Raw genomic sequence first — 25115 nt, 5'->3', positions numbered from 1 at the left:
TAAATCTCCCCAAAAACTTTGTCAATATGACTTGACCATGATAACTGGTGTGGTGGTTAATTTCTCTATTATCAAATGAGGAGAGACAAACTTATCACACAAGTCAGAGTCATACTTAAACTAAATCTTTAATAATAAGAGCTTTGCAATAGCAATGACTAGTCAACGATTCACCATTTTCTAATGATCCGATGAGAGTGGCAACACAATGGCTACTGAGATCTTTTTATAGCAAAGATCCCCTAGTCGACATAACAAACCACAGATATTAGGAACAGTTCACAAAGGGAGACTTTATAAATAAGAAAGGAGTATCCCGTAGCCAAGATAGCATTCGCTATAAATTATCGTTCAGTTTGGCCCCTAAGACGAGGTTGCTATCTTGTTTCTGTTACTCCTAGCACAAAAACACCAACTCATCCAATGGCATAAATCAATTGTCAACTCCAGACACTACCACACACATCCCCCAAGGCCAAAGGAGTGACTGGCACACAGACATTGTGGAAACCAGTAATTGGTTCCCCATTAATCACGCCATCCCTTCACATGGTTAAACGGATACATTCACATATGAAGACAATGTTCCCTCCTGTTCTCTTCCCTTTACTGATATTCTGCATAGCACCAGGGTCATGTAAAAGACAAGCCTGACCTCTCCCCTCTCTGGGCCCCAGGTAACTGAGCCCCAGCTGAGGGAAGAATTGCAACTGTCAACACCAGAGTCCAAAGGGATACATTCTAATAACAAGTATATCACATAAGCATATTATGCAGATAAGACATCTTAATTATCTATGTTACCCAACTAATTCTAATTCATCCGCCACACTGATCATCCAGTGTTACTCCTAGGAGTTCAACCTCTTCAACTTGTTTAACTGTCTTAACTCCAGTTGAGGTTTAGTGTCTAAGAGATTGCTTTGAACCAAATACAATGCTTTTGGTTTTAAATGTTTTTAAGATCAGTTTATTGCTAATTACCCATTCTGACAGTGACTGTAACTCCTTGCTAAGAGTCTCTCAGTGAGCTCACTGGCTGTAGGTGCTGATGTGTAGTGTGTGCAATCATCAGCATTCATTGTCCTTTCAGCTTCTTGTAAGACAAGTGGCAAATCATTTGTAGAAATAGTGAAGAGTAAGGGACCAAGGCAACTGCCCTGAGGGATACCACACTGCACATATCTGATGTTAGAGAAGCTTCAATTGAAGAATACTCTTGAGTTCTATTGGATAAATAACTCTCCAACCATGTGATGGCATGTGATGTTTTTTTCTTCTTCTCAATAATAAATGACGATTAATAACATTAAAGGAAGCACTGAAATCTAACAATACAGCTCCAACTATCATCTTATTATCCATTTATTTTAACCAATCCTCTTTCTTCTTAGTCAGTACAGTACAAGTTGAGGTCCCTTCCCTATATGCATGCTGAAAGTCAGTAGTTAACTTGTTCTTGAACTTGGTAGGCTATATCACGTCCTGTCTTTCAAATACGCCTTGGCCTAGACTATTTTATTTTATTTCAGATCATCTCTTTTAAGTGAATAAATGTCTCAAAACACACGCTGGTAACGGTCTGGACTCAATGGGAAGTCTGGTTTCAAGGCTTCACAGAGACAGAGATCGCTGTTGTCACAAAACTGGAGAAAAAAACTTTTAAGACTGAGGACGATGTGCTATATGGTACCTGCACTTGTCCATTATTGAAATCAATACATTTTTTTTTTTTTAAATGTCTTCTGCTTTAATGTCTAGGTCAGGGTTTAGGCCTAATGGAAACACTAATGTACAGTCTACTGAAAGTCTTCTGAAGTAGACAGCCATTGCGTGTGGTTTTGGCCTTCCCTGTGGCTCAGTTGGTAGAGCATGGTGTTTGCAACGCCAGCATGGTGTGTGCAACGCCAGGGTTGTGGGTTCGATTCCCACGGGGGGCCAGTACAATTATAATTTTTTTTTTTAAATGCATGAAATGAAATGTATGCATTCACTACTGTAAGTCGCTCTGGATAAGAGCGTCTGCTAAATGACTAAAATGTAAAAATGTTATGTAAATGTTTTGTGTCTGACCTCCCACACCTGTTCATAGTCTACATCTGGACCAAACAAGTCAGGACTGTCGCATGGTCCCGTTCCTTTCCTTATGTTCTCTAGCTGTCACTCAAATCAGATCTACCAGGGGGGGGTCTAGCTGTAAATGGGTATCGAGGCAAGGGACGGGGAGCCACCCACCATTTTAAAACACTTCTATTTCGGCCCAGGGTGTCTGTGTTTGTAGCTTGCTTTAGTCGTTTGTAAGTAGAATAGGAATTGACAGTCAGGTGTCTGCATGAAATGCATAGTGTTGTATGAATGGCTGTAGCCTATACAGTTCTATATGTAGAATATATACATCTATAGATATCTGTATAAAAATAAACTCACTACCGTAAGTCAGTCTGGACAAGCGCGTCTGCTAAAGGACTAAAATGTAAATACTGACAGAAGCTGTCAAGATCAATTTGGAATATTTTGTATGGACCCTGAACCATATAGTCTATGTAGGTCTCTAAGTAGAATGAATGTATCTATAGTAGTAGTAGAATTATGAATCGATAGAAGCTGTCGGTGTCTATTTATAGTCTTTTGTCAGGCCGTGTTAATCCGTCGCCCTCTGGCATTCAGTCCTTTTAATGTCGTAAATTTAGTGTAGACTTATGGCTTTGCTGTCTCTGCCGCTCCCAGAGGGTCACATTCCTTCACGGTGATGCAAATCCAACCGAGAGGGCTGGGTTAAGGTGATGTCACTGTTGTTGGCCCAGCCACAGGTCCGGCCACTGGCCCAGCCACAGGCCCGGCCACCATGACTTCCTCTCCTCCTGAGACTCATGTGATCCGCCGCTGGCAGGAAGTTCTGTGCTGGACTGGTTGGAGATGCCAGGGAAAGAGCAGAGGCTGGAGGGAGGGCAGGGAATGTGGAGTGTAGGGTGGGTAGGGTAAGGAGGGAGGGCAGGGAATGTGGAGTGTAGGGTGGGGTGGGTAGGATAAGGAGGGGTGGGTAGGGAGGGCAGGAGTAGGTAGGGCTAAGGGTACACTGGGCAGCGCTGGCTACAGTATGTTTATTTAGGCTAGATTCCCCCTGGGTTATTCCGAGCCTGTCAGTCAGGACTGGTTAATAAGACTCATATTAATCATGTGGCCCAGCCTTGGATGGAGAAGGCTGTATGAAGTAGGTCCTCTTCTCCACTAAAACATGTGGGATCGAGGCCTAAGAAGAACCTTAAGGGGCAGTATGGGGCTAGTAGCTCCAGCCCGGTATACTAGCAGACAGCAGGCCAGGCATTGCAGTAGTGGCATCTCTCTCATTAAAGTGCTGGGCTCTAACCTTGGCAGTGGCCTTTGTACTCTGTCACTACACCCAGTGGCATACCGCAGTTTCACGGGCCCTCCAGATTTCTTTTTAAATTTAACCTTTATTTAACTAGGCAAGTCAGTTAAGAACAAATTATTATTCTACAATGACGGGTTAGAGGAAAAGGGGGGGAAAGAGGAAAAACGACAGCAGTCAAGCACCCAAGCTAACTGGCTAACTTTGGCTAGCTACTTCCAGATACATAATGAGAGAACAACTCACTCTGACCATGTAACTCTCCCTAGCAGAGCTGGTTAGGCTGTTTTCATGTTATCCAGAGCGTTGGTGACTGCAGCTGGGCTGCTGGCAACAATTTAGTTCCAACTTTTACTGACACCGGCCATATTAAATGGGTGTTGATCGTTTGTTTGTAAATTGGTCAGTTATTCTGCGCTCTGGCACACTCAGACTAGAGTGCTCTGAATTCGGAGTAGACGGCCAGAGCTAATGTACCAGCTACGTCCATCAATAGTTGTCGCTGTGACATCATAAACATTCTATTGACATTTGAGATTTACTCCTGAGGTGCTGACCTGTTGCACCCTCTACAACTACTATGATTATTATTATTTGACCATGCTGGTCATTTATGAACAATTGAACATCTTGGCCATGTTCTGTTATAATCGCCACCCGGCACAGCCAGAAGAGGACTGGTTACCCCTCATAGCCTGGTTCCTCTCTAGGTTTCTTCATAGGTTCCTGCCTTTCTAGGGAGTTTTTCCTAGCCACCGTGCTTCTACATTTGCATTGCTTGCTGTTTGGGGTTTTAGGCTGGGTTTCTGTACAGCACTTTGAGATATCAGCTGATGTAAGAAGGGCTATATAAATACTTTTGATTTGAGTTTAGACATGTAGCTAGCTAAACAATTGAACCATAATCCCAACTCATAACGTTACTACCCTACATGAATCATGCACTGACCAACTGGCAACTGTCTTCATTGACATTTTCAACCTGTTACGACCTGAGATAAGAGCCTGGGTGTTGGGGGAAGAGAGAGGTGGTGAGAGAGTTGGTCTCCACCCCCAGCATCTCCACCCCCAGCATCTCCACCCCCAGCATCTCCACCCCCAGCATCTCCACCCCAGCATCTCCACCCCCAGCATCTCCCTCCCCAGCATCTCCACCCCAGCATCTCCACCCCAGCATCTCCACCCCCAGCTTCTCCAAACCCAGCTTCTCCAAACCCAGCATCTCCAACCCCAGCATCTCCAACCCCAGCATCTCCAACCCCAGCATCTCCACCCCAGCATCTCCAACCCCCAGCATCTCCAAAGCATCTCCCCCCAGCTTCTCCAAACCCAGCATCTCCTCCCCAGCATCTTCACCCCCAGCTTCACCATCCCCAGCATCTCCACCCCCAGCTTCTCCATCCCCAGCTTCCAAAATACATTTCTGCTGCTGACTGAGTTAGGAGTTTAAATGGGGCACCTATTGGTCTACCTAATATCCACCTGTAGCCACCTTCCCAGCGACAGGTTTGGGCTGGTGTACATTGATAGGTTGTGATTAGGCTGCTTACTGAAGGACTGGCACAGCGCGGGTCCGTTAACATTAGAAGGTTTAAGCCTAGGGCTCACCAATCCTACAACTGATACTGTGGCAATAACAAGTGTATCGTTGTCTAGCTGCTCTGCTCTGTCTTTGCTGCTCTTTGGAATCCATTTTATTCTATTAGTCTAATGTCTTTGCCTCTGGGTTGTAAAACTGGTATATCAGCCATAGCAGCACTGTATTTTTCTGTTTGATGAAGTAGACCTACTTCCTGGTTTTTCTCACTATGAAAGTAACGGTAGATTATTTTTAGAGCTGGTGTTGCTGTGAGGCGTAGCCTACATGTTCTGTGTGTTCAATGTCAGATTAATAATCCAGTGAGTCAGGTGTTACATGGAAAAGGAGCCTGATTGGCTTTTGGCAGATTAAACCTATAGATACATGCATCCAACCTTTTTCCATAAATGTTCCACTGGCTGCCTATGTTGTCATGCCAATGTTCGGTCCCAGATCCCCCGACTCTCCTCTGAGCCCTGGGACCCCCCCCAACTCTCCTCTGAGCCCTGGGACCCCCCCCCCCCCTAACTCTCCTCTGAGTCCTGTCCCCCCCCCCCATGACTCCTGTGAACACCTGGGACCCCCCTGTACTGTAGTCTGAACTGATTCCTGATGGGACCACACACACAGCACCACATTCTGGCCGAATGGGAAATGCTTGGAATGCAATTCTGCTTATGGTTAGATCGATAACTCAAGACCCTGTATCTCTCTCTCTCTGCATCTCTCTCTCTCTCTGCATCTCTCTCTCTCTCTGCATCTCTCTCTCTCTCTCTGCATCTCTCTCTCTCTCTCGCATCTCTCTCTCTCTCTCTGCATCTCTCTCTCTCTCTCTGCATCTCTCTCTCTCTCTCATCTCTCTCTCTCTGCATCTCTCTCTCTCTCTGCATCTCTCTCTCTCTCTGCATCTCTCTCTGCATCTCTCTCTCTCTGCATCTCTCTCTCTCTGTGTCTCTCTCTCTCTCTGCGTCTCTCTCTCTCTCTCTCTCTCTCTGCATCTCTCTCTCTCTCTCTCTGCATCTCTCTCTCTCTCTCTCTCTGCATCTCTCTCTCTCTCTCTCTCTCTGTATCTCTCTCTCTCTCTGTATCTCTTTCTCTCTCTGTATCTCTTTCTCTCTATCTCTCTCTCTGCATCTCTCTCTCTCTCTGCATCTCTCTCTCTCTCTGCATCTCTCTCTCTCTCTTGCTCTATTTCTGTCTATCTCTGTGTGTCTCTCTCTTGCTGGCTGGCTGTATGTAACTGAGTGATATTACAGATGGGATGACCTTTTAAAGACAACAGACAGACTAAATGGTCAGGGATTATCAGGGATTGTCTTTAGACGTATGGCTTGTTATGAATTATCTTCCAATACCCATAGTACCCATAGTGCACTGCAGATTGTCTGGGAGATTTACTGTAGCTTGATTGTCTGGGCTTCAGGGTTGAAGATGAGGAGGTGGGACACAGGCCTGTGGTGGTTGAGAGATGCTGATACTCAAGTGTGTTTGTCTCTGTAAGAGAGTGTCAGACTGACTGTTAGGGGTGTGTGTGTGTGTGTGTGCTGACATGGACCAGGCTAATGTAATAAAGTGTCTACAGGACAGGGTAGGCAGGCAGAGCAGGGAGCTCTGCAGATGGCTAGCTACCATTTAGGCTAAACACAGACAGATAAAATCTCTCTCTCTGGCATCCACCCACCATTAGCCAATCCCTAGAGAGCATGGGAGGAGGAAGTAACCTGCCGTGTTGTGGTTCTGATTCCTCATGCTGATGTCTGTGTCAACTCAGCTCGTCCTAATTGATTTACCTGCTTAAATAAAGGTTAGGCCTGAATCAGTACAACTTCTGCCTGACGTTCTCTCCTCTCTCTCTCTCTCTCTCTCTCTCTCTCTCTCTCTCTCTCTCTCTCTCTCTCTCTCTCTCTCTCTCCTCTGTGTTCTCTCTCTCTCTCACACTCTGTGTTCTATCTCTCTCTGTTCTCTCTCTCTCTCTGTTCTCTCTCTCTGTGTTCTCTCTCTCTCTCTCTCTCTCTCTCTCTCTGTTTCTCTCTCTCTCTCTCTCTCTCTCACTCTGTGTTCTCTCTCTCTCTGTTCTCTCTCTCTCTGTGTTCTCTCTCTGTTCTCTCTCTCTCTCTCTCTCTGTTCTCTCTCTCTCTCTCTGTTCTCTCTCTCTCTCCATCTTTCAGGTGGCTGGTGAAGGTGTGATATTCTCGCCCAGTGCTATTCATCGAGGAGCCGAGATCTGATTGATCCGTTTGGGTTGCGGCCGGCGGGCTGGCTCCTCCCCCTCCCGGCAGCAGCGTGCGCTCCCAGCCGCCCGCCCTGCGCCCTCCAGCCCGCGCCCCTGCCACCCCCACCAGGTCCTCTAACGCCATGTGCCTCTCTCACACCATGGAAGGAGCATCAGGGAAGAACGGAGCGAGCCAGGCAGGGTTAGGACTGGGACAGGGCCAGGCAGGGTTAGGACTGGGGTCACTGGGCCAGGGCCAGGCAGGGTTAGGGCTGGGGGGCCAGGGCCAGGCAGGGTTAGGGCTGGGGGGCCAGGGCCAGGCAGGGTTAGGGCTGGGGGGCCAGGCAGGGTTAGGGCTGGGGGGCCAGGCAGGGTTAGGGCTAGGGGGCCAGGCAGGGTTAGGGCTAGGGGGCCAGGCAGGGTTAGGGCTAGGGGGCCAGGGCCAGGCAGGGTTAGGGCTAGGGGGCCAGGCAGGGTTAGGGCTAGGGGGCCAGGCAGGGTTAGGGCTGGGGTTTGGGACAGGCCTGGGGGGTCGGCGGTGTGGAGGGGTTCCACTAGAACCCTTCGTACACCAGGTGGGAGGACACACCAGTATGATGCGTTATGATGACCACACAGTGTGTAAACCACTCATCACCCGGGAGCAGCGCTTCTACGAGTCCCTGCCGCCTGACATGAAGGAGTTTACACCAGAGTACAAAGGTAAGAGTTGAACCTTGACCTCTAATCTGTGACCCTAACCGCTAACCTTAAACTTTTATGAGTCCCTTCCTGACATGAAGGAATTTAAACCAGAGGACAAAGGTGAGAGGAGTGTCAACCAGGCCTGGGCTATACCATAATGACTCTGTACTTGTACAATCGCCTGATATACAATCTTATCGCCCGTACCAGCCAACTAAAACTGTATTTAAAACAATCACAAAAAAATAAAATAATAACATATTGACCGTGAGAGCTCGATTCCGGGAGGAATTATAACAAATATATTTTGAAGCCAAATGTTTTTTTTGGTTGGAGCTGTGACAGGAAAGCGTGTGTCTGTGTGTGCCGACGCGTTGCAGAATAGAGGAAGTGACCGTGAAGGAGCCTCGCTCGCTGTGCGTCGTGTGATGGGGTTGTAAAAATCATCAAGGGGCCCGGCTGTTGACCACGCAACTCTGCTGTTCACAGAACAGGAACCTGATTCAATAATAAACGTTTTCACCTCATCTTCCTGGTTCATTAAGGTCTAGGCTTCTATGTGTTGTAGGTAGGCTGCACAATAATATTCTAATATACCAACCTACCCTTCATTTCTTTCATAAGAGTTGTTCTTTTTGATTTATCGTTCGATTTTTCCATCTTGAATTTGTTTTGCTCAATTTAACTTCGTTGTTGCCTGTAATATTTGTCATTTTAAAACAAAGCTGTGTGTCTATAGATGTTGACATTAGAGCCTCATAACTTCATTATTTTATGACATTTCAATTAGTAGGATTTGGCTTTTGGCTGTTTGGTTCACAACGGCAAGGAGGAGGGATGCGTTCATTCTATTTGACTAAGATTTATTCAACTCTGTTCAAACTTACTCATTAGATGTTTCTATCTTGCTATTGTTTGTTCTCTCTCTCATCAGTACCTTTAGGCCTGACATATTTGTAGGTTATAAAAAAAAAATTCTATTAAAAAACTTTCTGAGATAAATGGCGCAGCGGGAGTAAAGTCAGGATGCGTAAAACTGAAGTCAGTCATATCAAACGGAAAGAAACGAGAACATTAGGTTTTTAAAAGCTATATGGCCCATGCAGATCATTCAACAACATATCCAGCTATATCGCCCATGCAGATCATTCAACAACATATTTACCTATATCGCCCATGCAGATCATTCAACAACATATTCAGCTATATGGCCCATGCAGATCATTCAACATATCCAGCTATATGGCCCATGCAGATCATTCAACAACATATTCAGCTATATGGCCCATGCGGATCATTCAACATATCCAGCTATATGGCCCATGCAGATCATTCAACAACATATCCAGCTATATGGCCCATGCAGATCATTCAACATATCCAGCTATATGGCCCATGCAGATCATTCAACAACATATTCAGCTATGTGGCCCATGCAGATCATTCAACAACATATTCAGCTATATGGCCCATGCGGATCATTCAACATATCCAGCTATATGGCCCATGCGGATCATTCAACAACATATCCAGCTATATGGCCCATGCAGATCATTCAACAACATATTCAGCTATATGGCCCATGCAGATCATTCAACAACATAGTCAGCTATATGGCCCATGCAGATCATTCAACATATTCAGCTATATGGCCCATGCAGATTATTCAACAACATATTCAGCTATGTGGCCCATGCAGATGATTCAACAACATATCCAGCTATATGGCCCATGCAGACCATTCAACATATCCAGCTATATGGCCCATGCAGATCATTCAACAACATATGCAGCTATATGGCCCATGCAGATCATTCACCATATCCAGCTATATGGCCCATGCAGATGATTCAACAACATATCCAGCTATATGGCCCATGCAGATCATTCAACAACATATTCAGCTATATGGCCCATGCAGATCATTCAACAACATATTCAGCTATATGGCCCATGCAGATCATTCAACAACATATTCAGCTATATGGCCCATGCAGATCATTCAACAACATATTCAGCTATATGGCCCATGCAGATCATTCAACAACATATCCAGCTATATGGCCCATGCAGATCATTCAACAACATATTCAGCTATATGGCCCATGCAGATCATTCAACAACATATTCAGCTATATGGCCCATGCAGATCATTCAACAACATATCCAGCTATATGGCCCATGCGGATCATTCAACAACTTATTCAGCTATATGGCCCATGCAGATCATTCAACAACTTATTCAGCTATATGTCCCATGCAGATCATTCAACAACTAATTCAGCTATATGGCCCATGCAGATCATTCAACAACTTTTTCAACTATATGGCCCATGCAGATCATTCAACAACTTATTCAGCTATATGGCCCATGCAGATCATTCAACAACATATCCAGCTATATGGCCCATGCAGATCATTCAACATATCCAGCTATATGGCCCATGCAGATCATTCAACAACATATCCAGCTATATGGCCCATGCAGATCATTCAACATGTGTATCCAACCCTTTTGACTGGTGCTGTGTGTAATTTGTTAGGTTATTGTGATCTATGCACTGTTATAAAGGTAAACTACTGGAAACACGACTCTCATCTGACTATACCTGTTGAACTGGGTTTATAAAACATTTTGATTGTTCAGGTTCACCATCAGTAATAGTTTTGTTAGTTTTGCTTCAAATGATCAGTGTGTATATGGTCATTTTTAGATATAAAGGGTAAAGTTGATAATTTCACAACGAGAACAGAAATCACTTTTGTGAGGTTGACTGCATTTTTTAACTTTATTTAACTAGTCAAGTCAGTTAAGAACAAATTATTTTCAATGATGGCCTACCAGGGAACAGTGGGTTAACTGCCTTGTTCAGGGGCAGAACGACAGATTTTTACCTTGTCAGCTCAGGGATTTGATCTTGCAACCTTCCGGATACTAGTCCCAACGCTCTAAACACTAGGCTACCTGCCGCCTCTACTCTATAACCACTAGACTACCTGCCGCCTCTACACTCTAACCACTAGGCTACCTGCCGCCTCTACACTCTAACCACTAGGCTACCTGCCGCCTCTACACTCTAACCACTAGGCTACCTGCCGCCTCTACGCTCTAACCACTAGGCTACCTGCCGCCTCTACGCCCTAACCACTAGGCTACCTGCCTCCTCTACACTCTAACCACTAGGCTACCTGCCGCCTCTACGCCCTAACCACTAGGCTACCTGCCGCCTCTACGCCCTAACCACTAGGCTACCTTCCGCCCAAAGCAGGAGAACATTACTCTGTAAGCATTCAACAGTCAAAACCATTCCATTTTCAGATGGGGGTGAGTTCCAAAATTGTACTATATATTCATTGGCTTTGTCCTAGCTCATTTGTAAATTATAAATATTGATACATTACTACCTCAAACACTTGGTGATAGTGATTTCAGAACCAAAGTGGGGGGACAAGAAAACAGCCTACATTGTCCCCCCTAATCTGATAGTGGTAGTGGGGTGGTAGATGTCTCCATTATGGCTCTAATCTGATAGTGGTAGTGAGGTGGTAGATGTCTCCATTATGGCTCTAATTTGATAGTGGTAGTGGGGTGGTAGATGTCTCCATTATGGCTCTAATCTGATAGTGGTAGTGGGGTGGTAGATGTCTCCATTATGGCTCTAATCTGATAGTGGTAGTGGGGTGGTAGATGTCTCCATTATGGCTCTAATCTGATAGTGGTAGTGGGGTGGTAGATGTCTAGTCTCCATTATGGCTCTAATCTAATAGTGGTAGTGGGGTGGTAGATGTCTCCATTATGGCTGTAATCTGATAGTGGTAGTGGGGTGGTAGATGTCTCCATTATGGCTCTAATCTGATAGTGGTAGTGGGGTGGTAGATGTCTCCATTATGGCTCTAATCTGATAGTGGTAGTGGGGTGGTAGATGTCTCCATTATGGCTCTAATCTGATAGTGGTAGTGAGGTGGTAGATGTCTCCATTATGGCTCTAATCTGATAGTGGTAGTGGGGTGGTAGATGTCTCCATTATGGCTCTAATCTGATAGTGGTAGTGGGGTGGTAGATGTCTCCATTATGGCTCTAATCTGATAGTGGTAGTGGGGTGGTAGATGTCTAGTCTCCATTATGGCTCTAATCTGATAGTGGTAGTGGGGTGGTAGATGTCTAGTCTCCATTATGGCTCTAATCTGATAGTGGTAGTGGGGTGGTAGATGTCTCCATTATGGCTCTAATCTGATAGTGGTAGTGAGGTGGTAGATGTCTCCATTATGGCTCTAATCTGATAGTGGTAGTGGGGTGGTAGATGTCTCCATTATGGCTCTAATCTGATAGTGGTAGTGGGGTGGTAGATGTCTCCATTATGGCTCTAATCTGATAGTGGTAGTGGGGTGGTAGATGTCTCCATTATGGCTCTAATCTGATAGTGGTAGTGAGGTGGTAGATGTCTCCATTATGGCTCTAATCTGATAGTGGTAGTGGGGTGGTAGATGTCTAGTCTCCATTATGGCTCTAATCTGATAGTGGTAGGGGGGTGGTAGATGTCTCCATTATGGCTCTAATCTGATAGTGGTAGTGGGGTGGTAGATGTCTCCATTATGGCTCTAATCTGATAGTGGTAGTGGGGTGGTAGATGTCTCCATTATGGCTCTAATCTGATAGTGGTAGGGGGGTGGTAGATGTCTCCATTATGGCTCTAATGTGATAGTGGTAGTGGGGTGGTAGATGTCTCCATTATGGCTCTAATCTGATAGTGGTAGTGGGGTGGTAGATTTCTAGTCTCCATTATGGCTCTAATCTGATAGTGGTAGTGGGGTGGTAGATGTCTCCATTATGGCTCTAATCTGATAGTGGTAGTGGGGTGGTAGATGTCTCCATTATGGCTCTAATCTGATAGTGGTAGTGGGGTGGTAGATGTCTCCATTATGGCTCTAATCTGATAGTGGTAGTGGGGTGGTAGATGTCTCCATTATGGCTCTAATCTGATAGTGGTAGTGAGGTGGTAGATGTCTCCATTATGGCTCTAATCTGATAGTGGTAGTGGGGTGGTAGATGTCTCCATTATGGCTCTAATCTGATAGTGGTAGTGGGGTGGTAGATGTCTCCATTATGGCTCTAATCTGATAGTGGTAGTGGGGTGGTAGATGTCTCCATTATGGCTCTAATCTGATAGTGGTAGTGAGGTGGTAGATGTCTTTATTATGGCTCTAATCTGATAGTGGTAGTGGGGTGGTAGATGTCTCCATTATGGCTCTAATCTGATAGTGGTAGTGGGGTGGTAGATGTCTTTATTATGGCTCTAATCTGATAGTGGTAGTGGGGTGGTAGATGTCTAGTCTCCATTATGGCTCTAATCTGATAGTGGTAGTGGGGTGGTAGATGTCTCCATTATGGCTCTAATCTGATAGTGGTAGTGGGGTGGTAGATGTCTCCATTATGGCTCTAATCTGATAGTGGTAGTGAGGTGGTAGATGTCTCCATTATGGCTCTAATCTGATAGTGGTAGTGGGGTGGTAGATGTCTAGTCTCCATTATGGCTCTAATCTGATAGTGGTAGTGGGGTGGTAGATGTCTCCATTATGGCTCTAATCTGATAGTGGTAGTGGGGTGGTAGATGTCTCCATTATGGCTCTAATCTGATAGTGGTAGTGGGGTGGTAGATGTCTCCATTATGGCTCTAATCTGATAGTGGTAGTGGGGTGGTAGATGTCTCCATTATGGCTCTAATCTGATAGTGGTAGTGGGGTGGTAGATGTCTCCATTATGGTTCTAATCTGATAGTGGTAGTGGGGTGGTAGATGTCTCCATTATGGCTCTAATCTGATAGTGGTAGTGGGGTGGTAGATGTCTCCATTATGGCTCTAATCTGATAGTGGTAGTGAGGTGGTAGATGTCTCCATTATGGCTCTAATCTGATAGTGGTAGTGGGGTGGTAGATGTCTAGTCTCCATTATGGCTCTAATCTGATAGTGGTAGTGGGGTGGTAGATGTCTCCATTATGGCTCTAATCTGATAGTGGTAGTGGGGTGGTAGATGTCTCCATTATGGCTCTAATCTGATAGTGGTAGTGGGGTGGTAGATGTCTCCATTATGGCTCTAATCTGATAGTGGTAGTGGGGTGGTAGATGTCTCCATTATGGCTCTAATCTGATAGTGGTAGTGGGGTGGTAGATGTCTCCATTATGGCTCTAATCTGATAGTGGTAGTGAGGTGGTAGATGTCTCCATTATGGCTCTAATCTGATAGTGGTAGTGGGGTGGTAGATGTCTCCATTATGGCTCTAATCTGATAGTGGTAGTGGGGTGGTAGATGTCTCCATTATGGCTCTAATTTGATAGTGGTAGTGGGGTGGTAGATGTCTCCATTATGGCTCTAATCTGATAGTGGTAGTGGGGTGGTAGATGTCTCCATTATGGCTCTAATCTGATAGTGGTAGTGAGGTGGTAGATGTCTCCATTATGGCTCTAATCTGATAGTGGTAGTGAGGTGGTAGATGTCTCCATTATGGCTCTAATCTGATAGTGGTAGTGGGGTGGTAGATGTCTCCATTATGGCTCTAATGTGATAGTGGTAGTGGGGTGGTAGATGTCTCCATTATGGCTCTAATCTGATAGTGGTATTGGGGTGGTAGATGTCTAGTCTCCATTATGGCTCTAATCTGATAGTGGTAGTGGGGTGGTAGATGTCTCCATTATGGCTCTAATCTGATAGTGGTAGTGGGGTGGTAGATGTCTCCATTATGGCTCTAATCTGATAGTGGTAGTGAGGTGGTAGATGTCTCCATTATGGCTCTAATCTGATAGTGGTAGTAGGGTGGTAGATGTCTGCATTATGGCTCTAATCTGATAGTGGTAGTGGGGTGGTAGATGTCTCCATTATGGCTCTAATCTGATAGTGGTAGTGAGGTGGTAGATGTCTCCATTATGGCTCTAATCTTATAGTGGTAGTGGGGTGGTAGATGTCTCCATTATGGCTCTAATCTGATAGTGGTAGTGGGGTGGTAGATGTCTCCATTATGGCTCTAATCTGATAGTGGTAGTGGGGTGGTAGATGTCTCCATTATGGCTCTAATCTGATAGTGGTAGTGGGGTGTTAGATGTCTCCATTATGGCTCTAATCTGATAGTGGTAGTGGGGTGGTAGATGTCTCCATTATGGCTCTAATCTGATAGTGGTAGTGGGGTGGTAGATGTCTCCATTATGGCTCTAATCTGATAGTGGTAGTGGGGTGGTAGATGTCTCCATTATGGCTCTAATCTGATAGTGGTAGTGGGGTGGTAGATGTCTCCATTATGGCTCTAATCTGATAGTGGTAGTGGGGTGGTAGATGTCTCCATTATGGCTCTAATCTGATAGTGGTAGTGGGGTGTTAGATGTCTCCATTATGGCTCTAATCTGATAGTGGTAGTGGGGTGGTAGATGTCTCCATTATGGCTCTAATCTGATAGTGGTAGTGGGGTGGTAGATGTCTCCATTATGGCTCTAATCTGATAGTGGTAGTGGGGTGGTAGATGTCTCCATTATGGCTCTAATCTGATAGTGGTAGTGGGGTGGTAGATGTCTCCATTATGGCTCTAATGTGATAGTGGTAGTGGGGTGGTAGATGTCTCCATTATGGCTCTAATCTGATAGTGGTAGTGGGGTGGTAGATGTATAGTCTCCATTATGGCTCTAATCTGATAGTGGTAGTGGGGTGGTAGATGTCTCCATTATGGCTCTAATCTGATAGTGGTAGTGGGGTGGTAGATGTCTCCATTATGGCTCTAATCTTATAGTGGTAGTGGGGTGGTAGATGTCTCCATTATGGCTCTAATCTGATAGTGGTAGTGGGGTGGTAGATGTCTCCATTATGGCTCTAATCTGATAGTGGTAGTGGGGTGGTAGATGTCTCCATTATGGCTCTAATCTGATAGTGGTAGTGGGGTGGTAGATGTCTAGTCTCCTTTATGGGCTCAGATCAGCTGCCTACATTGTACATACACCATAGACACACATCAGTGTGTGTGTGTGTGTGTGTGTGTGTGTGTGTGTGTGTGTGTGTGTGTGTGTGTGTGTGTGTGTGTGTGTGTGTGTGTGTGTGTGTGTGTGTGTGTGTGTGTGTGTGTGTGTGTGTGTGTGTGTGTGTGTGTGTGTGTGTGTGTGTGTGTGTGTGTGTGTGTGTGTGTGTATTTAGATGCGTATCGAAGCATCTTGAAACGTAAAGATGCATTTCCCTAATCGTCACCAATTCACAGGCTTTCCCCCGCAGCTTTATAAACACCTTGCAGACCATCACGTACATTGTCACTAAGTCTCTTGGAAAACATTTGTTTATCACACACTGACAGAAGTACGAAATACCAGAAGCTCTCGTAGGCTATGGTCCGATTCTCCTCACTGTGGGAGTGTTCTCTCTTGACAGGGCTGACTATACAGTGAATAGTGCTGATTGGCTGAAAGCCGTTGTATATCAGACATTATAAACTGGGTGGTTCGAGCCCTGAATCCTGATTGGCTATGGTATATCAGACCGTATACCACAGGTATGACAAAACATTTATTTGTACCGCTCTAGTTAAGTTGGTAACCAGTTTATAATAGCAATAAGGCACCTCAGGGCTTTGTGGTATATGGCCAATATACCACGGCTAAGGGCGTTGCGTCATGCCTACAAACATCCCTTGGCCGTGGTATATTGGCCGTATACCACACCCCATCTGGCCTTTATTGCTTAACTACAGGCATTATACATTAACATGATTTTTGTTTTATTTAACCTTTATTTTAACAGGGAAAATGTTAATGAAACCTAGGTCTCTTTTTTACAATCTGACCCTCATACCATCATGGCCACCTAATCCCAGCTTCCAATTGGCTCATTCATCCCCCCTCCTCTCCGCTGTAACTATTCCCCAGGTCGTTGCTGTAAATGAGAATGTTTCAGTCATCTTACCTGGTTAAAATAAGGGTTAAATAAATAAATATCTAAAAATACAGATGTGCCCTGTATATACAACATACATTTACACATTATACCTAAATATACACCTAAATATATACGTTAAAAAGTTTGGGGTCACTTTGAAAGAAATGCAAATTAAACACAGTTGGCAGTGTTCCTCTGTCCAGTGTCTGTGTTCTTTTGCCCATCTTAATCTTTTATTTTTATTGGCCAGTCTGAAATATGGCATTTTCTTTGCAACTCTGCCTAGAAGGCCAGCATCCCGGAGTCACCTCTTCACTGTTGACGTTGAGACTGGTGTTTTGCGGGTACTATTTAATGAAGCTGCCAGTTGAGGACTTGTGAGACGTCTGTTTCTCAAACTAGACACACTAATGTATTTGTCCTCTTGCTCAGTTGTGCACTGGGGCCTCCCACTCCTCTTTCTATTCTGGTTAGAGCCAGTTTGTGCTGTTCTGTGAAGGGAGTAGTACACAGCTTTGTACGAGATCTTCAGTTTCTTGGCAATTTCTCACATGGAATAGCCTTCATTTCTCAGAACAAGAATAGACTGACGAGTTTCAGAAGAAAGTCTTTGTTTCTCGCCATTTTTGAGCCTGTAATCGAACCCACAAATGCTGATGCTCCAGATACTCAACTAGTCTAAAGAAGGCCAGTTTTATTGCTTCTTTAATTAGAACAACAGGTTTCAGCTGTGCTAACATAATTGCAAAAGTGTTTTCTAATGATCAATTAGCCTTTTAAAATGATAAACTTGGATTAGCTAACACAACGTGCCATTGGAACACAGGAGTGATGGTTGCTGATAATGGGCCTCTGTACGCCTATGTAGATATTCTATAAAAAAATCTGCCGTTTCCAGCTACAATAGTCATTTACAACATTACCAATGTCTACACTGTATTTCTGATCAATTTCATGTGATTTTAATGGACAAAAAAATGTGATTTTCTTTCAAAAACAAGGACATTTCTAATTGACCCCAAACCTTTGAACGTTAGTGTATACACATTAAAATACAGCACAAATAAAACATCACAGATCACCCAGAAAAACAGTTACATTCCTCCAAGTCCTGAATCATTACTTTTATATTATATAAATATGTATTTATATATTATTTTGCCTAGAACTTCAAGATGAAATGTATTTAGGATTTTGTTTCAGCCATATGGTGCATTAAAACTAAAAGCAGATTTTCCTAGCTCGGTGGAGACCCCCAGGTACCTCAAGCGTTAACCAATTCTGTGAACGTGTTAGGCAGTGTGTCTGTGGATTAGACAGACAGAGCCAATCCATTAACATGGAGAGAGCAGGAAGAGCGAGAGAGAGAGAGGGGAAGAAGTGTTTAAAACAGAAACACTCCATTGTTTCACTGTCTTAGCCTGGTGCCAGATTCGTTTGTGCTGTCTCGTTGTCAGATCCAATGACTAGGAGTTGGCAAGATGCTACAAACAGATATGAAACCAGGCTACAGTGTCCTCTGCTCTGCTCTTCATCATAGATTAAGAGGAGGAGACAGGAAGTGTTTAAAACACCAAACGAGAGCAGCACCCTGCCTGCCAGCCACCTGTGTTTGGGATGGCATCGTTTGGTGTAATCAATCATGTCGAGTAAGACAGCTTATAAATAGACCTGGGTTCCTGTTGGAGGAGGCCTGTAACATCTCCTACACTTTAATTAGCCAATGGACTGTTCTCTCTGTTTCCCTGACAGATTTCATCATGTCATACCCTAAACTACACGGAGTGGACAAAACATTAAGAACACCTGCTCTTTCCATGACATAGATTGACCAGGTGAAAACTATAACTTAGCAAGTCAGTTAAGAACAAATTCTTATTTTCAATGCCGGCCTAGGAACAGTGGGTTAACTGCCTTGTTCAGGGGCAGAACGACAGATTTTTACCTTGTCAGCTCGGGGGATTCAATCCAGCAACCTTCCGGTTACTGGCCCAACGCTCTAACCACTAAGCTACCTGCCGCCTCTACACTCTAACCACTAGTCTACCTGCCACCCCCCCTACACTCTAACCACTAGGCTATTTGCCGCCCCTACACTCTAACCACTAGTCTACCTGCCACCCCCCCTACACTCTAACCACTAGGCTATCTGCCACCCCTACACTCTAACCACTAGGCTACCTGCCGCCTCTACACGCTAACCACTAGACTACCTGCCGCCTCTACACTCTAACCACTAGGCTACCTGCCGCCTCTACACTCTAACCACTAGGCTACCTGCCGCCTCTACACTCTAACCACTAGGCTACCTGCCGCCTCTACACTCTAACCACTAGACTACCTGCCTCCGCTACACTCTAACCACTAGACTACCTGCCGCCTCTACACTCTAACCACTAGGCTACCTGCCTCCTCTACACTCTAACCACTAGGCTACCTGCCACCTCCACACTCTAACCACTAGGCTACCTGGCGCCTCTACACTCTAACCACTAGACTACCTGCCTCCCCCCTCTAACCACTAGACTACCTGCCGCCTCTACACTCTAACCACTAGACTACCTGCGGCCTCTACACTCTAACCACTAGACTACCTGCCGCCTCTACACTCTAACCACTAGGCTACCTGGCGCCTCTACACTCTAACCACTAGACTACCTGCCGCCCCAATAAATGACTGGTTGGTTATACATATGGAGTGTGCGACTCTCTTTGTTTATATAGCTTACGGTTTATTCTCCATTACTCAAATCTATTTTTATTTGTCACAGTAAAATACAACAGGTATTACAGTGAAATGCTTACTTACAAGCCCTTAACCAACAAGCCCTTCAAACCAACAAGCCCTTAACCAACAATGCTTTAAGAAGTTAAGAATGATATAAAAGTAAGTGTGAAGTAAGTAAGTAGAGAAGGCCAGAAAAAATTGCTCCCAAGGATGAACCAGACTTGTGGTCTACAATTGTTTTCTGAGGTCTTGGCTGATTTCTTTAGATTTTCCCATGATGTCAAGCAAAGAGGCACTGAGTTTGAAGATAGGCCTTGAAATACATCCACAGGTACACCTCCAATTGACTCAAATTATGTCAATCAGCCTATCAGAAGCTTCTAAAGCCATGACATCATTTTCTGGAATTTTCCAAGCTGTTTAAAGGCACAGTCAACTTGGTGTATGTAAACTTCTGACCCGCTGGAATTGTGATACAGTGAATTATAAGTGAAATAATCTGTCTGTAAACAATTGTTGGAAAAATTACTTCTGTCGTGCACAAAGTAGATGTCCTAACCGACTTGCCAAAACTATAGTTTGTTAACAAGAAATTTGTGGCGTGGTTGAAACACGAGTTTTAACGACTCCAACCTAAGTGTATGTAAACTTCCGACTACAACTGTACATTAAAAGTATGTTTAATTAAATCTAAGCCTTAACTTACTACGGGCAGCCAGGTATATAGTACCAGTCAAAATGTTGGACACCCTTACTCATTCAAGGGTTTTTCTTCATATTACTCTATTCTACATTGTGGAATAATAGTGAAGACATCAAAACTATGAAATAACACATGGAATCATGTAGTAACCCAAAAAATGTTAAACAAATCAAAATATATTTTACATTTGAGATTCTTCAAAGTAGCCACCCTTTGCCTTGTTGACAGCTTTGCACACTCTTGGCATTCTCTCAACCAGCCTCATGAGGTAGTCACCTGGAATGCATTTCAATTAACAGGTGTGCCTTGATAAAAGTTTATTTGTGGAATTTCTTTCCTTCTTAATGTGTTTGAACCGATCAGTTGTGTTGTGACACAGTAGGGTTGTTATACAGAAGATAGCCCTGTTAGGTAAAAGACCAAGTCCATATTATGCCAAGGAAAACTCAAATAAGCAAAGAGAAACAACAGTCCATTGTTACCTTAAGACATGAAGGTCAGTCAATACGGAACATTTCAAGAACTTTGAAAGTTTCTTCAAATGCAGTCGCAAAAACCATCAAACTGGCTCTCATGAGGACCGCCACAGGAATGGAAGACCCAGAGTTACATCTGCTGCAGAGGATAAGTTAATTAGAGTTACCAGCCTCAGAAATTGTAGCCCAAATAATTGCTTCACGGAGTTCAAGTAACAGACATCTCAACATCAACTGTTCAGAGGAGACTGCGTGAATCAGGCCTTCATGGTCAAATTGCTGCAAAGAAACCACTACTAAAGGACACCAATAAGAAGAAGAGACTTGCTTGGGCCAAGAAACACAAGGAATGGATATTAGACTGGTGGACTGTCCTTTGGTCTGGAGTCCAAATTTGAGATTTTTTGTTCCAACCGCCGTGTCTTTGTGAGAAGCCAAGTAGGTGAACGGATGATCTCTGGAGGTGTGGTTCCCACCGTGAAGCATGGAGGAGGTGGTGTGATGGTGCTTTGCTGGTGACACTGTCAGTGATTTATTTAGAATTCAAGGCACACTTAACATCATGGCTGCTACAGCATTATGCAGCGATACGCCATACCCATCTGGTTTGCGCTTAGTGGTGGGACCATTTGTTTTTCTACTGGACAATGACCCAACACACCTCCAGGCTGTGTAAGGGCTATTTGACCAAGAAAGAGAGTGATGGAGCGCTGCATCAGATGACCTGGCCTCCACAATCACCCGACCTCATCCAAATTGAGATGGTTTGGGATGAGTAGGACTACAGAGTGAAGGAAAAGCAGCCAACAAGTGCTCAGCATATGTGGGAACTATTTCAAGACTGTTGGAAAATCATTCCAGGTGAAGCTGGTTGAGAGAATGCCAAGAGCCTGCAAAGCTGTCATCAAGGAAAAGGGTGGCTACTTTGAAAAATCTAAAATGTATTTTAATTTGTTTAACACTTTTTTTGGTTACTACATGATTCCAAATGTGTTATTTCATAGTTTTGATGTCTTCACTATTATTATACAATGTAGAATATAGTAAAATAAAGAAAAACCCTTGAATGAGTCGGTGTGTCCAAACTTTTGACTGGTACTGTATATTTGGAGTCCCCATACTCCACAAACGCCGAGACGTAGGTGACAATAGTCTATTCCAGTCCGTCTCTGTCTGCTTGTTGTCATTTTAGCACCGTCCCAATGTCACTGCTCTGATTGGATGCAGAGTGCCTTCCATTTGGTATGGAGCTCCCGCCTATCTGTCTGCATGTTTACATAGGCGTGTGTGTGTGTCCCTGTGTGTCTGTCCGTGTGTGTGCGTCCGTCCGTCCCCATATCAGGTTAAGTTAATAAATACATTGGTGTGTATGCCTAACTCCCCTGGTCTGTTCCAGTGCTAGCAGGGTAACAGTAACTCCCCTGGTCTGTTCCAGTGCTAGCAGGGTAACGTTAACTCCCCTGGTCTATTCCAGTGCTAGCAGGGTAACGGTAACTCCCCTGGTCTATCCCAGTGCTAGCAGGGTAACGGTAACTCCCCTGGTCTATCCCAGTGCTAGCAGGGTAACAGTAACTCCCCTGGTCTATTCCAGTGCTAGCAGGGTAACGGTAACTCCCCTGGTCTATCCCAGTGCTAGCAGGGTAACGGTAACTCCCCTGGTCTATCCCAGTGCTAGCAGGGTAACAGTAACTCCCCTGGTCTATCCCAGTGCTAGCAGGGTAACAGTAACTCCCCTGGTCTGTTCCAGTGCTAGCAGGGTAACAGTAACTCCCCTGGTCTATTCCAGTGCTAGCAGGGTAACGGTAACTCCCCTGGTCTATTCCAGTGCTAGCAGGGTAACAGTAACTCCCCTGGTCTATTCCAGTGCTAGCAGGGTAACGGTAACTCCCCTGGTCTATCCCAGTGCTAGCAGGGTAACAGTAACTCCCCTGGTCTGTTCCAGTGCTAGCAGGGTAACAGTAACTCTCCTGGTCTATTCCAGTGCTAGCAGGGTAACAGTAACTCCCCTGGTCTGTTCCAGTGCTAGCAGGGTAACAGTAACTCCCCTGGTCTGTTCCAGTGCTAGCAGGGTAACGGTAACTCCCCTGGTCTATTCCAGTGCTAGCAGGGTAACGGTAACTCCCCTGGTCTATTCCAGTGCTAGCAGGGTAACAGTAACTCCCCTGGTCTATTCCAGTGCTAGCAGGGTAACAGTAACTCCCCTGGTCTGTTCCAGTGCTAGCAGGGTAACAGTAACTCCCCTGGTCTATTCCAGTGCTAGCAGGGTAACAGTAACTCCCCTGGTCTGTTCCAGTGCTAGCAGGGTAACAGTAACTCCCCTGGTCTGTTCCAGTGCTAGCAGGGTAACAGTAACTCCCCTGGTCTGTTCCAGTGCTAGCAGGGTAACAGTAACTCCCCTGGTCTGTTCCAGTGCTAGCAGGGTAACAGTAACTCCCCTGGTCTATTCCAGTGCTAGCAGGGTAACGGTAACTCCCCTGGTCTGTTCCAGTGCTAGCAGGGTAACAGTAACTCCCCTGGTCTATTCCAGTGCTAGCAGGGTAACGGTAACTCCCCTGGTCTATTCCAGTGCTAGCAGGGTAACAGTAACTCCCCTGGTCTGTTCCAGTGCTAGCAGGGTAACAGTAACAACCCCTGGTCTATTCCAGTGCTAGCAGGGTAACGGTAACTCCCCTGGTCTATGCCAGTGCTAGCAGGGTAACAGTAACTCCCCTGGTCTATTCCAGTGCTAGCAGGGTAACAGTAACTCCCCTGGTCTGTTCCAGTGCTAGCAGGGTAACTCCCCTGGTCTATTCCAGTGCTAGCAGGGTAACGGTAACTCCCCTGGTCTGTTCCAGTGCTAGCAGGGTAACGGTAACTCCCCTGGTCTGTTCCAGTGCTAGCAGGGTAACAGTAACTCCCCTGGTCTATTCCAGTGCTAGCAGGGTAACGGTCACTCTCCTGGTCTATTCCAGTGCTAGCAGGGTAACAGTAACTCCCCTGGTCTGTTCCAGTGCTAGCAGGGTAACAGTAACTCCCCTGGTCTGTTCCAGTGCTAGCAGGGTAACGGTAACTCCCCTGGTCTATTCCAGTGCTAGCAGGGTAACGGTAACTCCCCTGGTCTGTTCCAGTGCTAGCAGGGTAACGGTAACTCCCCTGGTCTGTTCCAGTGCTAGCAGGGTAACAGTAACTCCCCTGGTCTGTTCCAGTGCTAGCAGGGTAACGGTAACTCCCCTGGTCTATTCCAGTGCTAGCAGGGTAACGGTAACTCCCCTGGTCTATTCCAGTGCTAGCAGGGTAACGGTAACTCCCCTGGTCTATTCCAGTGCTAGCAGGGTAACTCCCCTGGTCTATTCCAGTGCTAGCAGGGTAACGGTAACTCCCCTGGTCTGTTCCAGTGCTAGCAGGGTAACAGTAACTCCCCTGGTCTATTCCAGTGCTAGCAGGGTAACGGTCACTCCCCTGGTCTATTCCAGTGCTAGCAGGGTAACGGTAACTCCCCTGGTCTGTTCCAGTGCTAGCAGGGTAACGGTAACTCCCCTGGTCTGTTCCAGTGCTAGCAGGGTAACAGTAACTCCCCTGGTCTGTTCCAGTGCTAGCAGGGTAACGGTAACTCCCCTGGTCTATTCCAGTGCTAGCAGGGTAACGGTAACTCCCCTGGTCTATTCCAGTGCTAGCAGGGTAACGGTAACTCCCTGGTCTGTTCCAGTGCTAGCAGGGTAACGGTAACTCCCTGGTCTGTTCCAGTGCTAGCAGGGTAACGGTAACTCCCTGGTCTATTCCAGTGCTAGCAGGGTAACGGTAACTCCCCTGGTCTATTCCAGTGCTAGCAGGGTAACAGTAACTCCCCTGGTCTGTTCCAGTGCTAGCAGGGTAACTCCCCTGGTCTGTTCCAGTGCTAGCAGGGTAACGGTAACTCCCCTGGTCTATTCCAGTGCTAGCAGGGTAACGGTAACTCCCCTGGTCTATTCCAGTGCTAGCAGGGTAACGGTAACTCCCCTGGTCTATTCCAGTGCTAGCAGGGTAACGGTAACGGTAACAGAGGGCAGGTTTTTCCCTCCATTACAATCTCTCTACCTCTCCATAGCTGGCTCTGTTTCCCGCCTGGCCTGACTTTATAGGATGCATCCAAAATGGCTCCCTGTTCCCTTTTGTAGTGCTCTGGTCAAAAGTAGTGTGCTACTTATGGAGTAGGATACCATTTGGGACTTAGATATAGTCTGTATATAAATAGGACTGCTGCTGCCGAGAACCACACGCTCTGCATTGTTGATACATGACAACAAGAGGAATGACCAGGTAGCCAGGTGGCCAGGCAGCCAGGTGGCCAGGAGAATGAGATATTAATACACACAGGACAGGCAGGGGGGGACAGACGGACAGGCAGGGGGGGTCAGACAGACAGACAGGCAGGGGGACAGACAGACAGGCAGGGGGGACAGACAGACAGGCAGGGGGGACAGACAGACAGGCAGGGGGACAGACAGA

General features: G+C 45.6%; 1 protein-coding gene across 2 annotated transcripts in view; it reads left to right on the top strand.

Annotated features, from left to right (window-relative positions):
* The first annotated feature begins 7622 nt into the window (after positions 1 to 7622).
* The window catches only part of LOC106566225 (inositol hexakisphosphate kinase 1), a 47734-nt gene continuing 30241 nt past the window's right edge, over positions 7623 to 25115 (top strand). For both annotated transcript variants that reach the window (XM_045691965.1, XM_045691966.1), the window contains exon 1: positions 7623 to 7863. In XM_045691965.1, the coding sequence (XP_045547921.1) occupies positions 7755 to 7863 (109 nt within the window). In that variant the 5' untranslated portion in view covers positions 7623 to 7754. The remainder of the gene's footprint in view (positions 7864 to 25115) is intronic.

Source organism: Salmo salar, chromosome ssa12 (assembly GCF_905237065.1).
Source record: "Salmo salar chromosome ssa12, Ssal_v3.1, whole genome shotgun sequence".
Classification (NCBI taxonomy): Eukaryota; Metazoa; Chordata; class Actinopteri; order Salmoniformes; family Salmonidae; genus Salmo; species Salmo salar.
This window is presented reverse-complemented; position numbering and strand designations above follow the sequence as displayed.